This window comes from Python bivittatus, unplaced genomic scaffold, assembly GCF_059951505.1.
Source record: "Python bivittatus isolate LINGU-HERP-01145 unplaced genomic scaffold, Pbiv_v1 ctg000590_np1212, whole genome shotgun sequence".
Classification (NCBI taxonomy): Eukaryota; Metazoa; Chordata; class Lepidosauria; order Squamata; family Pythonidae; genus Python; species Python bivittatus.
The window spans coordinates 12380755-12395793 of record NW_028277086.1 but is presented as its reverse complement, the minus strand read 5'-3'; the positions used below and the strand labels follow the sequence as shown (position 1 = coordinate 12395793).

The 15039-nt window shown below is 41.0% G+C and overlaps 1 protein-coding gene across 1 annotated transcript in view; it reads right to left on the bottom strand.

The window, feature by feature from the left end:
• FAM91A1 (family with sequence similarity 91 member A1) overlaps nt 1-15039 on the bottom strand; it is a 36575-nt gene that overhangs the window by 11217 nt on the left and 10319 nt on the right. Inside the window, exons 8-16 of the mRNA XM_088148989.1 lie at nt 14803-14865; nt 14055-14161; nt 8848-8886; nt 8600-8712; nt 6593-6711; nt 5382-5494; nt 5060-5146; nt 3819-3951; nt 938-1086 (exon numbers count right to left, since the gene is read on the bottom strand). Of these exons, the coding sequence (XP_088005115.1) occupies nt 938-1086; nt 3819-3951; nt 5060-5146; nt 5382-5494; nt 6593-6711; nt 8600-8712; nt 8848-8886; nt 14055-14161; nt 14803-14865 (923 nt within the window). The remainder of the gene's footprint in view (nt 1-937; nt 1087-3818; nt 3952-5059; nt 5147-5381; nt 5495-6592; nt 6712-8599; nt 8713-8847; nt 8887-14054; nt 14162-14802; nt 14866-15039) is intronic.

The window sequence follows — 15039 nt, the reverse complement described above, 5'->3', positions numbered from 1 at the left end:
TTTTTAAAAAGGCAGGATAGGTATTGAAATAAATAATTGGAAGGGGAAGCAGCAAACAGCACAACACAATGCTATCTATATACTACTAAAACTCTTGTGTCTATAACATTCAACTGGGCAAAACAGTGTGTCATAGGGCAACAATTTTTGAACCAAGATACCTCAAATAGGCTAACTTATAAAATGCATCCAAAATCTGGGACCCATTTGTCCTGTGGGATTGAAATTTGTGAAATTTGTGACTGCTTCAGCACTGCACTGCAGCAGTCAGCCCAGGTCACCTGGGCGCATTCCTGACCTCTTTCCCGCCTCCCTCTGTCCCCTGCACCCAATCGGTTGGAGGCAAGGCCTGATGGACAATCGACAACTGGCTGCTTTGGAACTGAGGCAGAAATCTGAAATCTTTTAATGGCAGTTGGCAATGAGGGAAGGATGAGAGAGTGATTCAGATGCCTTCTGGCAAGGTAGGGCTGGCTGGGGGTGCCAGTAGTTGATGGGTGAGCCCTCTTCCTCCCTTGAGGGAGGGGCCCTTGGGGACATGCCAGGATGGGGAGCGGGGGTGCAGTTTTCGTCACAGACCACAGCTCCCTTGGTTCTACCTCCCCCCAGCAAAATGGCAGGCCAAGGAGGAGTAGGAGGAAGGGGAAGAAGAGAAGGAGGCAGCTTCACTGGGGCTCTCCTGAGGGTCATGAGGGGAGGGCAAACGACACAAGCCCATATTATATGTGGGGAGGAAGGGAAGGAAAGACTTCTGCCAGCTTCCCACAAGGAAAGTCAGTGGAGAAGCCAGCAGCAAGTTGCAATTCACTCCCACTCCCACTGCTTTTTTGCCCTTGGTCATTCTGTTTCTCTGTTTAAGAAAGTAAATATCTCTTGAAACGATGACCCAACGTTTTTTTCTCAACCTGTTCAGAATTTCATGCAGGATCTTGCTTACCTGGGGTGTGCAGCTGCTGGTGGGTCGGATTTCATTGGTGAGGGGTGCCATGGAGACAAGCAATGTGTAGTTTTTGTTCAAAACTCTACTGCAGGTGGCAGGATCCAAGCCAAGCAAGCTTTCACAGCGGAGTAAATCCAGAGGAAAACCTACATTAACAATGTCAAAGACACTTGGAATACAGATAGCAAACGAACATATACAAGTGAAAGGGGCACAGGAAAAGAGGAGGGAAAAATACAGATTTAGATGGTCTCTCTTCCTCAGTACTTAAATACTTGCTTTTTAAAGAGCAATGTTAGGGGGGGTTGGGATGGGTAAGGAGATTCCTTGGCAACCAAACCTAGGCCCTTTTTGCTGACATCAGCCAACACAAAAGTGTGTGAGAAGTCTATTACCATTATTTCTCGCCGCATACAATATTTTCAATTTCCCTTGACTGCAAAAGGAAGGAGGAGGGAAGGTTAAGTATAAAAAGCAACACCTGACCAAAACAGCTGTGCTAAGAAAAACACCCTCCCCAAATAATAAGTATTATACTAGTTCCTATATTATATTATTCCAAACACATTTTTAACAATTGGTTCTTTATGAAGGGAGATGTTAAAATATAAAATTCCAATATATAGTTTTTTATCTCCTATAAACTGAGCACTAAACTGCAAGAAAGTAGTGACAGAAGTGATTTTCATCAACACAGTATGTCTTGGCTTGTTTCTCTAAGAGCAGAGAGAGACAGAGAGGCAACGGACCATAGGACTTCCAGTTGAACAACACAGGCATGGAATAATAAATGTTGGCAAGAAACATCAAGTAGAAACTAAAATGGGATTTTTATCCCTCCCAATATTTTGAAGAGTTGACTTCTACAATATTATTGCTTTTGAAAATCTCATTTTAACATATGAATAGACTGATCTGCTGTTTTAACAATGGGCTCCATTTCTGAATCACAAATTGTGTTGTGTTGCTCCTGTCCATCAAAGAATTTTTTTTTTTTTGGCAATAAAATATGGATAATTTGCTGTTCAGTAAACAGCAACAATTTGGGTACACAAGTGTTTGGAATTCTTAAACAAATGTCCTGTGATACAATTCTCTGACTTATGTGTGCAGATATTCTTTCTAATGAAAAAATATTTAATTTTTAAATATGTTTACTACCTCAAGTTTAAATACCATCTGTCCATCTCCTTGGGGAAAAGTGGGCCACACACTGTTACCAGCAAAGAAAAGGCCAGTGATTTACATCCTTTTTTGTCTAGAAGATCTCAAGTATATTTCATCCTTTTTCTGCAGTTCAAAAATGTATGAAACAAATACATTTTTCTGTTCAGTCTTGGCAGTGCAAACTTGAGGAACCACAGGCGTTTGCATGTGGCCAGTAGGTTGTTCACTTCAGTAACAATTAAACGAAGTCCACACATCTTTTTTTAAATAGAACATCAGAAATTAGCAGACCAAATTCCTTAGTTTTGTTCAATCAAAGAGCCCATTATCCTCTTTGTAATTTAAGAAACTGATAAGACAGTCAAGACTAAAAAGTTAAATTCCTAAATTAGAAACTTAACGTTTCTCCAGAAGCATAAATGAGTTGTGTAAAACCAACTGTGTAAGCAACTGGATGCTATATAAACAGGTTTTTTTAACCCAGTGTTGTGGATACAGTGACAGCTGAAGCCTTGTTTAAGCAATCCTTTATCCTGAAATAACAATTCACTTTAAGTTTTCCCCCCTCTTCAATGAATATAAGGAACTTTATCTACCAATAACATTAACTGGAAGTGGGCAGTTCAGCCTCAAACATCGTATTTATTTCCAGAAAGGTTTTTGGATCCAACATGCCACAAAAAGTAAAGTAAAAATTATAAGAGGACTACAGTCCAGGGCTTTATTTGCAAGTATACAAACTGAAAAAACATTGAGAAATAAGCTAAGATGGTACAGATAATTCTAAGAGACTACAGAAGGGATAGATGGGCAGGGGTGGGCAACCTTGCTAATCCCAAAAGAACAGGGAAACCTAATTTAGACTTGGCAGCAAAAAATATGGGGCACTAACATTGATAAAAAATGCAAGTGTGAAGGAAGTAATGGTGACATGTAAATTCTGTAAGAGCAACCATGGATTCTAAAACCCAAACACACCTTCCTGGGTGAAAGTGATGTCAAGTTGACCCAAAGCATTTAAACGGCGTGAATCTGAGAAATAAAATCTAGCACTCTCTGTAACTGCTCAGTGGTTTCCAAGGTACTCCTGCCTCGTAACCACTCTAAAAATGTTCTTCCAAACAACTGCTTGCGTCAGTGGTGCATCTGGTAAGTCCTGGGAATGATATAAACTTGCACGTTATTTGGGGACCCACGAGAACAGATGTAGCTGGGCTAGCAGAATGGGAGCCATTCTTTAGTTGGGTAGTGAAGAAAATGGGCTGGTTTCACAAAAGACACCAAACCATTTCTTTTTCCAACTTGCCTTTCTTAATTAGGGGCTGCAATTTACTCTTAAATCTAAATATAGTTCTCAGAGTATTTCCACATAAAATAACACATTTGGAAATGCTTTTCAACCAACCTATGTACAAACCCTAGCCTAGACCTTACGAAAGTGTGTATATCCGGTTGATTTTGTTTCTACATCGTGCTTGAATTCTTTTCTGGCCTTAGATATAGTACAGATCTCATTCCATCTCTCATGCAATGTTAATACCACACAAAAATGAATCATTAGAAGATAAAAACCACAAGCAGCAATTCTCTGCTCCCAAATGATAGATCACGTATTTGGAACAGAGTTGCCTGATGAGTAAGACTGGCAAGAGAGAAAGCACTGAGCACATAAAATAGCAGCTTTCTACTAAAACAGATGTTTTCACTGTACCATTACTGGGTTGCTCAGCCTGTGTAACCTGAGCCACGAGGTCCTTATTGTGTCTCAGAAACAGGATAGTGTTTCGCAGGGTAAGAGCATGATCAAAGTATCTTTGAGCTTCACCCTCTCCTGTACTCTGAACCTAAATAAGAGAAGACAAATATGTACTGTCTGTGCAAATATGGTTGCCACAACAAATTGAATTAAGGTACTGTATTACACAACATTCCCAACTCAGTGATTATGAATATGTCACAGCTGCTTTGACACTCGAAAGGCAAAAATATCTATTACATTAATAGCTGTTATATTCCTATCACTTGCGTAACCTGTACCATATGAAAAATGGAAGGCAAAATTCAGTATTTCAGATAGTTAACGCTGCTGGATCCATTTTTATGGGTTAGCTTTGGGTGCAGGTAAATAGCTACGTATGACTATGAACAGAAAGCTTACCTATATAAATGGATCCTGATATAGTAGGGGTGGAAACCTTCTGGCTCTCGGCCTAATTTCAAAGCTCCTCTGCCAGAGATCTGTTCAGCCCCCCGGTTACAGCTCTCTATGCCTTCCCTGCAGTCTGCTGCTTTGGAAAGAGAAAGAGAGGAGCATGTCAGAAAGGCAATGGGTGTCTCCACCCATATTTGCTTCTGATCCCATCCATGGTTTGCTTCAGCTACATGCACTATGTGGCTTTCAGCCGATTATCTCTGAGCGAATATGATCCTCAGCGTTTGAATAAAAAGCCCACCCCTGCTATATAAGGTTTAAATCAGTTTTAAGAAAGGGGGGGGTGAAGTGTGTGTGGAGAAGGGAAGAATACAATTATGATACAAAAATCTGATAACTGAAAGGTAATGAGTAAAGCTTCTTGTTTTTTCTAGCAATTCAATTACAGAGGGTTTCAGTTATGACTGATACAAAAAAAGAACCATGTGCTGAGTTACATTATGAAAATAAATGGGGGGGGGGTGGCAGGGAGAAAAGAGGAGCACTGTTATTTCTACTGGCCTACAAACTGGATCTAGCTCCTCAAGCAGCTTTCTGTAATCTTAGAAACTCTTCCAAGGTTACACTTTTGCCCAGCAGGAAAAGAAACCAAAGATCAAAGAATGATCTTTGGATTTTGGGGAGTGACACGTAGGCAGTAATTAGAAAGCCTTTAATGCAAGACGGTACCCCTGTTACACTTGGATCACTGCCGTGAGAATTGTGTTGTATGAAAACTCACAGGGATCAGTTGGGTTTACCTTTTCAAGTTCCACAAGAAAACTGTCCAGTGACTCGTCTGACAATTTCCCTACTTCAAACATGGTGACTGCATGACTTTTCAAATTCTGCAAGGCAAAACATGTTATTACAAATTGGGCTGCATCTATGTAATTTTCAGATATAACTCACAGGAAAAAAAACCCCCTGAAGAATATAGATAATCTTTTGAATTCCTTTTGTGCAAATCAGGGATTTAAAACTGACTTTACCCATGATTCCATTTTTTAAAAAAAGGTAATCCAAGAACATTTAAAGGGCTTTTAATATGTTAGCTTCAATCAGATGAGCAACTTAACTTACTGGTGAAAGATTCCCCATCATTAAAAAGGCAGTTAGAGTTGAATCAAAGAGGAACGCTATTCTCTTTGTGTGTACACTGGACAGACTTAAGCTGTTCACACTGGCTGTATCACCTTGGGAAGCAAAACAAAATCAAAGCAATCAAAACGGATTTGTCATATTAATCAGAATTGCCAATCAAAACAGAATTGCCTATCCTACTGTTGGACTTACCACCTAGCTATGGGACAAATAGTATGGCAGAGAGCTTGCAAAACTGATTGAATCGCCCCATACTCCCCGCTCCCACCCGCCATTTGGACCTGTTCTGAACCAGCTGACGTGCTATGGTGTCACTGTACTTTGTGCTATTCTTGCAATTAAAGCCTGAAACAGTACAGTACGTAAGCATCGAACATGATACTGAATAAGGCCTAAGGCGGTGTTGTCCAAACTTGGCCACTTTAAGATGAGTGGACTTCATGGCTGGCTGGGGAATTCTGGGAGTTGAAGTCCACTTATCTTAAAGTGGCCAAGTTTGGACAACACTGGCTAAGGTATCTCAATATATCTAGTTGCTATTGGCTCAGGTGCTCTGAAATACAAGTAGGCTGTGAAAAATACCAAGGCAAGCTATTTGAATGATGGAGCACAGAAAAAAACTGAGTATCACAATCTCGATATCTGTGAGCAATTCTAACTGCATCAGGCAGCAAAGAGACCACATTTAGTGCTATCTTGCTTGGGCAGGATGCCTTGAATAACCCAACAAACTCCCACAAAAGACACATAGAAGTTCCATTCCGCTTGCAGCTGGGAGATAAGGCAAGACGGATCCTTCCTGCAGAGCTCTACGAATGTAATTATTTAGCATGAGATAAGGATGTAATCTTCACCTTAAAATAGAAAAAGAATACAGGAAGATTTATCCACAAAATATAATCTATTCCCTGATTTTTTTCCCTCAATCCACCAGTGGCTCCTCCTTCATTGCAAGTGGGACTGCTAAGATTTTCCACACTTAATGCCTCTTGCATGCAGGGACAGGCCATTTGAGAAAGCGAGTCCTTGCATTTTCTGAATAGTTCCAGCGAGTGAAGGAATCCCTGCAAAATGTTGTCAGCAGAGATCACAAGATGCCAGGCCAAAGAACAAGAGGCACTGAACGATACGAAGCGTAAAAGCAAACGCACTGCAGCTGATAAACTGCCAGTCAGCACCTTACTGCTCACCTTGATCATCCTGACTGTTTGTATCTGTATCAGTAGCAGAGGAGCCAGCCTCTTGTACAGGACTCCTGCTTTCCGCACTGTCCCAGGATAACAGCATCTTCTGTGGGTCCAAAGTAGTTCTAACAAGGGGAAAATGTATCATAAGAAGAGTCCTACTGGATCAGATCAAAGGGCTACCTAATTTAGACACCTATGAGCCAAGCAGCTGACTATTGAGGAGTCCACAAATGGGACCTGAGGGCAGCAGACCCCTCCCTCCGCTGTGCCCCAGCAACTGATCTGAATAACTGAGGTTGTGAAACTGGGCAGAATTGTCATCATAAAATAGCATACGATTCTAGAAGTCCATAGGCTTCCAGCAAAGATTTGAGTTATGTATTTTAGGCTTTACAGTCCAACCCTTCCCCACCCAAACTTCTAGCTTATTATAGTCCCATCTTTATCACTAAACTCATAGATTAAATCAGACTTTCATGACTTCTCAGGGGAACTGGTTTTAATCAGTGAGGCTGAAATTCAACAACCTGTTATTTATTCTGTGTAGCAATTTTGATTCCTTTATTATAACAAACACTTGGAAATGGAAAGATTCAAAGGTGTTTTCCTTTGTGATAATGAATGGTAGCATTCTAGCTGAGTGTTTAGAAAGATTAACGAGGCTCCATTGAATTCAAATGCTTTTATTCATAGGTTTGGACAAGATTAGACCCTGTGCTGATTTAATTAATTATAAAATCAAACTGCATCCATATTGAAACTGGGCTTGTTAATCAGCACAGAGAACTTTATTAGGAGTTTGGCAAAGGATTCAAGTCACTTAAAAAGGAAAGCCCTTTTATATACTCAAGACACAAAATTCGATGGTGCTGGAATCCAGTCCACAAGGGTCTATTTTGGCTATTTTTCTTGCCACATATTGCTTCACCATAAAGTTACAGTATTTGAGGCACAGGCGGCTCCTTATTTTTCACCTTACCCAATATTTCATTAGGCTCTTGATGTTAACTCTTGGACAACCAGCATGTGATCATTTGAACTGAGAACATTTTTTTAAAAAAACCTCAGGTAGAAGTATTTGCCAGGAAAGACAGATTGGCCACCTGCTATGTTCCTTCTAGGATTGATAATGAAGCTCAAGCTCAGATACTTTGGTCACCTAATGCAAAGAGAGGAGTCTTTGGAAAAGACCCTGATGCTGGGAAGATTGAAGGCAAAAGGAGAAGAGGACGGCAGAGGATGAGATGGTTAGATAGCATCACTGAAGCAATGAACATGAAACTGAGCAAACTCAGGGAGGCAGTGAAGGACAGGAAGGCCTGGCGCGATATGGTTCATGGGGTCACGAAGAGTCGGACACGACTTAACCACTGAACAACAAAAAAAGTTCCTTCTGCAGATAGGCACCAATATTTTAATTCAGGCAGGCGGGCCTTGGATGACTCAGTGTTTTCAGTTGATAAAGGGGAAGGAGAGGGAGAGAGAGTACATTTGGAATTTTTTGTGTTTTAGCATGTGTATTAATTGTATTTCAATAGCATTACTATGTTTAACTTTTGTCAGCTAGTTTGTGGGCTGCCTTGAACATCATCTATTGATCTGTTGGTGGAAAACCAGAATATTTATTAGTCCAACTTTTAGCTGTGAAATACTTTGATTCCAAAAGGTGCAACAGGTTTTACAAGAACATAAATGTATTACCTGTCTGCGACTTGTTAAAGCAACTGTGTCTTTTCCTGGGATCACAGCCATGGGGGGCATTTTTAAAGTTGCAAACAAGAGGTACTTTTCCACCGCCAGGTTTCCTGAAGCAGCTTTTTGCAGGTGAATCCAAAACATTGTACAGATCTAACATATATAATCCTCTATGCATATTATTTACTACTATCTATGAGTCTTCAGAATAGCGTTTGGATAAATGCTTAAACACACACAGTCAGAAACCAATGTAGAAAGCTGGGGAAATTGCCCTCTTCTGCTTCCAGTAGAAAATTGTATCTGTATACTTACTTTAGCCTGTTTATAGAGGGAACGTTCCGCCATGATGAATGAAGATTATCCAGATTTATTACTTGACCCTTTTTATGGGCAAACCCTAACCGGCAGTACATGGAAACAGCATTCTGAAAAGAAAACAACATTCTTCTATCAGCATGCTGTATTTCTGTTTAACAATTTCAAAAAAGAGAAACAGAGAGAAGTTGAGTAATAGACCAGTTATCTTTTCTCTTATACAGTTAAATGGAACGGAAGCCTACCTTCACGAGCGACAAATCAATCTCTAGGACATTTGCTAGCTGAAAGTATACAAAATAGGTAAGGATTAGTGATAATTCTGTTCATACATCAGCTTCATTAAAAAATTCATTTATAGTCAGAGTTAGCCATATACAGAGCAAAATAACTGAGTTAATACAGTGCTTTCCTGGAATATTTAACAACATTTTGTCATGGTGAAATAAAAGCAACCGATGAGCTACATCTGCCTGGTCAACTGGCTAGCATTCTAATGCTACTGTAAATACATTTCTCAAACAAGTCAAACATTTAGCAGAGGCTTAAAGTATAAATATATCCCGAAATGGTAACTCTGCATCACCTATGGAAAATGCAATCTCACACAATCTCACAATCAAAGCGGCTTTCTTCAGCGAGAGCTTTCATTTGGAATAGAGCCACAGCTTAGCAGCACAGTTTATTCTTCAAAATCAAAAGGTCCTTGGCCCAAAGTCTGATTGCTAATCTGATCCAGCATAAATCAGCTTTGTTTGTTAATATGAAGGCAGATTTCAGGTGAGAAAGTTGAAGTATTTTCACAGCTACATTTCATAGTCATTTCAAGGATTTATTACAAACAGCTGGCAATCTGATTTAATACTACTTTCTGTTTGAATAGTGTTTTCCATTAGTACAAAAAGAAAAAAAGGAGAACATTCCTCTGGTTTTTTTCCAGCTTAACACAGGAACTTTATATCATCACCCCGTAATACAGATTGAATGAGGATGGCAGGAAGGTGGTTCTATCAAGGTCCTGATGGGCAGAGAGACAGATGGCAGGAAGCTGAGGACTGGCTGTTCATGGGAATGGTGGGACCAAATGATCGAGACCTGACCTTTCTTCCAGCTCAGAATTCATCCCCAAGCCAGGTCATCAAATCCTTGGTGATCCTAGGATTCTGCTGCTGTTAGGTCACGATGCAGTAAGCCTGTCCTCATCCATGATCTGATTATAGATGAGGCAGACAACCTGGCATTTATAACCAAGACCTGGATAGCATGACGTTATAGCCACCACAGCAACCATGGGCCTGACCCAAGTCACTGAGAGCCCGATACATGCCAGGGGTCCCATAAGATCTGGGTTTTTTTTGTCTCTGCGATGTGATCTGAGTGTGGAGGATATTATCATCTGCCTTTACCGTGGTTAGATCACTCTCTGATCACTTTTCAGCTTGATAACCCACCCCCATCCTGAGAGTTAGAACCTATTAAACTGGCTTGGGATTTTTCCCAAAGATCTGATGGGTGGTTTAGCTGAGGCCTTGGTTGCTGCCTGCAATGGGCATAAGAAGGCCATGGATCACATTGTTTCTGTGTGGCCTCTCACTGTGCATCAATCCAAGATTCTCTTTAGTTTTGTGAGGAACTTTGGCAGATGAAGCAAAGAAGAGACACCTGGAGCACTGTTGAAGGAAAATGAAGAGTGGATCTGACCAAGCACAAGTAATAACCCATATTAGGGATTACCTCTATTGATAAGGGTGGCAAAATATAGTTATTTCTCTGCTTTGAGCATGTCTGAGATGACCATCCAGCAGCTGTCTTTAAAGTGACTTGCTTCTTGTGGGGAGGAACAAGCCACAAGATCACATGGATGGCTGCTATGAGAATATTCTAGACATCTGGTAGATAAAGTTGGTCAGATTCTTTTGAAATTGGACGCTGCTTGGACAAGCCCTGTTGTTGATGGAACCAAAGTCTTGTGTGGTTATTGGGGGTGAGTTCGATTCCTGAGGAAGTGGACAGAGACCTTGGGTCTATGAATCCAGCACCCACTTCTAGATCCATAATCCTTCTGGCTGGTAAAGACTGCCCGAGGGACAATATATATGCGGTAATATCTGCTTTGCCAATAGAGGAGGTGGTTTCACCTGCCTTGAAAGAAGTAGTGGCATGTCCTCTCCTAAAGAATCCTTCACTGGACCTGACAGTCCTGGAAAATGTTCATTTAATCTGCAACCTATATTTTTAGAGGAGAGTTCTGAGAAGGTGGTTGGGGTATAGCTTTAGAAGGCCCAAGAAGGTATGAATTATATAGACTGGCAAGTAGTATAAGTACATACTTTTTTTAACGGGGTTTGATCAGATAAGAAAGTGCTGAGTCATGAGGATGTCACCGGGGGGGGGGGTAGCGTCAAGGCGGCGCCCGCAGCGACACTTCCGTGTACGTCACTTCCGCTGGACTGCATGGCGCCCGCGGGTGCCTGTGATGTGACAGCCACCGGCCATCAGGTGCCCACGGGTGCCACCTTGACGCTACCCCCGGTTATGTCACCATGACTCAGCACTTTCTTATCTGATCAAACCCCATTAAAAAACGTATGTACTTATACTACCCTGGCACATAGCACTGGGAAGCACTGGTCATGCTTGCTGATGACCTGGTAGAGCCAGGATGGTATCCTTCTGGACTGTCTAAAAGACCATCAGCTCCACTAGGTAAACCAGACCAGGAAACCAACTCAGGAAGGCTAAAACTTTTATTGAGATTTATTATAATAACAGAATATTGCAAGTATATTTTTACTGTACCTCCTCCTCCTCCTTATAGTTCAGTGAATTAGGGAGGTGTCTGCCTCTTCTAAATGTTCTCTTGGTCTAGACTTTAAAAATCATTCAGTTGCTTTTGCCTAGGCAACAGTTCCTTCATATCTCCCTCAATGTCAACTTCCTTACTCTCTACACCAATTAGGAGTTGCAGGCACAATGTTCTGGTGGTTCTCCTTCTTTCTCTATGGTTGGGTCCAGTTAGTTTTGGCAGGGGGGAGAGATTGAGCCAGAGCCTCCTTATGCTCTTGACTCTCTTATTTAACATCTACATGAGGCTGTCTGGGGTGAAGTCATCGCTGGTTTAGGATCCGAATATGCTGATGATACCCAGCTATACAGTGGGGCAAAAAAGTATTTAGTCAGCCACCAATTGTGCAAGTTCTCCCACTTAAAAAGATGAGAGAGGCCTGTAATTTTCATCATAAGTATACCTCAACTATGAGAGACAAAATGGGGGGGGAAATCCAGAAAATCACATTGTCTGATTTTTAAAGAATTTATTTGCAAATCATGGTGGAAAATAAGTATTTGGTCAATATCAAAAGTTCATCTCAATACTTTGTTATATATCCTTTGTTGGCAATGACAGAGGTCAAACGTTTTCTGTAAGTCTTCACAAGGTTTTCACACACTGTTGCTGGTATTTTGGCCCATTCCTCCATGCAGATCTCCTCTAGAGCAGTGATGTTTTGGGGCTGTCGCTGGGCAACACGGACTTTCAACTCCCTCCAAAGGTTTTCCATGGGGTTGAGATCTGGAGACTGGCTAGGCCACTCCAGGACCTTGAAATGCTTCTTACGAAGCCACTCCTTCGTTGCCCGGGCGGTGTGTTTGGGATCATTGTCATGCCGAAAGACCCAGCCACGTTTCATCTTCAATGCCCTTGCCGATGGAAGGAGGTGTTCACTCAAAATCTCATGATACATGGCCCCATTCATTCTTTCCTTGACACGGATCAGTCGTCCTGGTCCCTTTGCAGAAAAACAGCCCCAAAGCATGATGTTTCCACCCCCATGCTTCACAGTAGGTATGGTGTTCTTTGGATGCAACTCAGCATTCTCTCTCCTCCAAACACGACGAGTTGAGTTGAGACCAAAACGTTCTACTTTGGTTTCATCTGACCATATGACATTCTCCCAATCCTCTTCTGGATCATCCAAATGCTCTCTAGCAAACTTCAGACGGGCCCGGACATGTACTGGCTTAAGCAGGGGGACACGTCTGGCACTGCAGGATTTGAGTCCCTGGCGGCGTAGTGTGTTACTGATGGTAGCCTTTGTTACTTTGGTCCCAGCTCTCTGCAGGTCATTCACTAGGTCCCCCCGTGTGGTTCTGGGATTTTTGCTCACTGTTCTTGTGATCATTTTGACCCCACAGGTCAAAGATCTCAGGGTGAGATCTTGCATGGAGCCCCAGATCAAGGGAGATTATCAGTGGTCTTGTATATCTTCCATTTTCTAATTATTGATCCCACAGTTGATTTCTTCACACCAAGCTGCTTGCCTATTGCAGATTCAGTCTTCCCAGCTTGGTGCAGGTCTACAATTTTGTTTCTGGTGTCCTTCAACAACTCTTTGATCTTGGCCATAGTGGAGTTTGGAGTGTGACTGTTTGAGGTTGTGGACAGGGGTCTTTTATACTGATAACAAGGTCAAACAGGTGCCATTACTACAGGAAACGAGTGGAGGACAGAGGAGCCTCTTAAAGAAGTAGTTACAGGTCTGTGAGAGCCAGACATCTTGCTTGTTTGTAGGTGACCAAATACTTATTTTCCACCATGATTTGCAAATAAATTCTTTAAAAATCAGACAATGTGATTTCTGGATTTTTTTCTCATTTTGTCTCTCATAGTTGAGGTATACCTATGATGAAAATTACAGGCCTCTCTCATCTTTTTAAGTGGGAGAACTTGCACAATTGGTGGCTGACTAAATACTTTTTTGCCCCACTGTACATCTTAATTCTGGTCTGGCCAGATGAACCTGTCAAGGTCTTGAACCAATGTCACTGATGGGAGCCAGGAAGCGGGCCTTTTCTGTCATAGCGCCTGGCCTCTGGAATGACATCCCCCTGGAGATTCATATGGCCCCCACCCTGATCTTATTTAAATAAGTTCTTAAAACCTGGCTCTCTCCCCAGGCCTTGGACTAGACTGGTGGTAGACCCCTTTTGGGATGACTGATTTGTGAGATTTTATTATTTTTTCCAGATGATTATTTTCTGTATTGTTTGCTTTCAAATTTTATATTGTATGCTCTCCAGAATTATGATGGAGTTGAGCAGTGTATAAATATACTAAATCAATCAGTGATATGGGATTAATTAAAACCAAGAGGCAGAAAAAGGGCTGCAGCTCACTGGTAGAAGATGTACTTTGCACTAAGGACCAGGGAAGGACATCTGTCTGCAGTCCTGGAGAACTGTTGCCAATCAACTAGAACAACCAATTGTATGTCTGTATGTCTGTCTGTCTGTCTGTCTGGCTGCCCATCTCACCAGTGGGACTCTGGGCAGCTAGCAGGAATTAAAGTTCAATACATATACAATACATATTAAAAAAAATAGAATAATAAACAAATGCTTCCCAGCAGATATTGATTTATAGCCTCAGAGAAGTACTGAAAGAATGACTTACCTCTGCAACATTTGTGTGTTCATCTATGGAAACAAATATCTTGTACAGCAGAGTTTCAAAATAATCTCCCTGTACTCTGTTCATAACAAATCCTTCAAGTGGCGGCACTGAAAAGAAAAGCTATGTTTTAAGGATATTGTTAGGCATAAAAAGAAATGCCATTTATTAAAGTAAGAATATACAGTAAAATTCTCATTCCTGCTTCTCTGTTGCAGAGGAGAAATCAGCCTTTCATAAATGAATGAAATACAGTCACAGACTTACACTTATTTCTCTACTTGTACTTTACCAAATATCAAATGTGTAAATGGAACATATTCATCACATACCTACCGTAAGGCTCTTCAACGATAAGATTTTCATGTAAGATTCCTGTGCAACTGTTGCCTCTGGACTTTATTTATTGGTCTTTTACTACTGCTGTTAAAACTGATAATGAAGCAAATGCATTTGCTCACATTTTTCTCTTCAGCTTATAAAAAGGCTCAGAAGGATATATAGTGGAGGGTAATGAAATAATGCATGGCTGGATCGAGTATTATTTCCTCCTAACTATGATTAGGTTCAGCCAACAAAGCTAAATTATGGAACATGCAGGAATATCAAAGTAAGTGTTTCGGTACAGAATGAAACTCTTCACTGAAATCTGAAATTCCCCATCATTATGGTAACCAACAAATTGAATTACTACATGTTTACCTGTATCAGTTGTACTGAACAGGTTTCTTTAAAAAACAGTTATACGTACCTGCTATGCAACTGTCATCAGATATTGGTACATCAAGGTAGATAAATCCCTTATTATATAAGCCTATGGATACAAAAAATAACCCCATTATCATAACACATTATCATGTAGTGTCTTCAGTCAGTTTATTGTACTGAGAAACTAAGAAAGTGAGACAGATTTCAGAAAATGGCGTGTGAAACACTAACAGTTATGTTTACATTTTTCTCCTATTCAAATTAAATCCAGTTGATATTT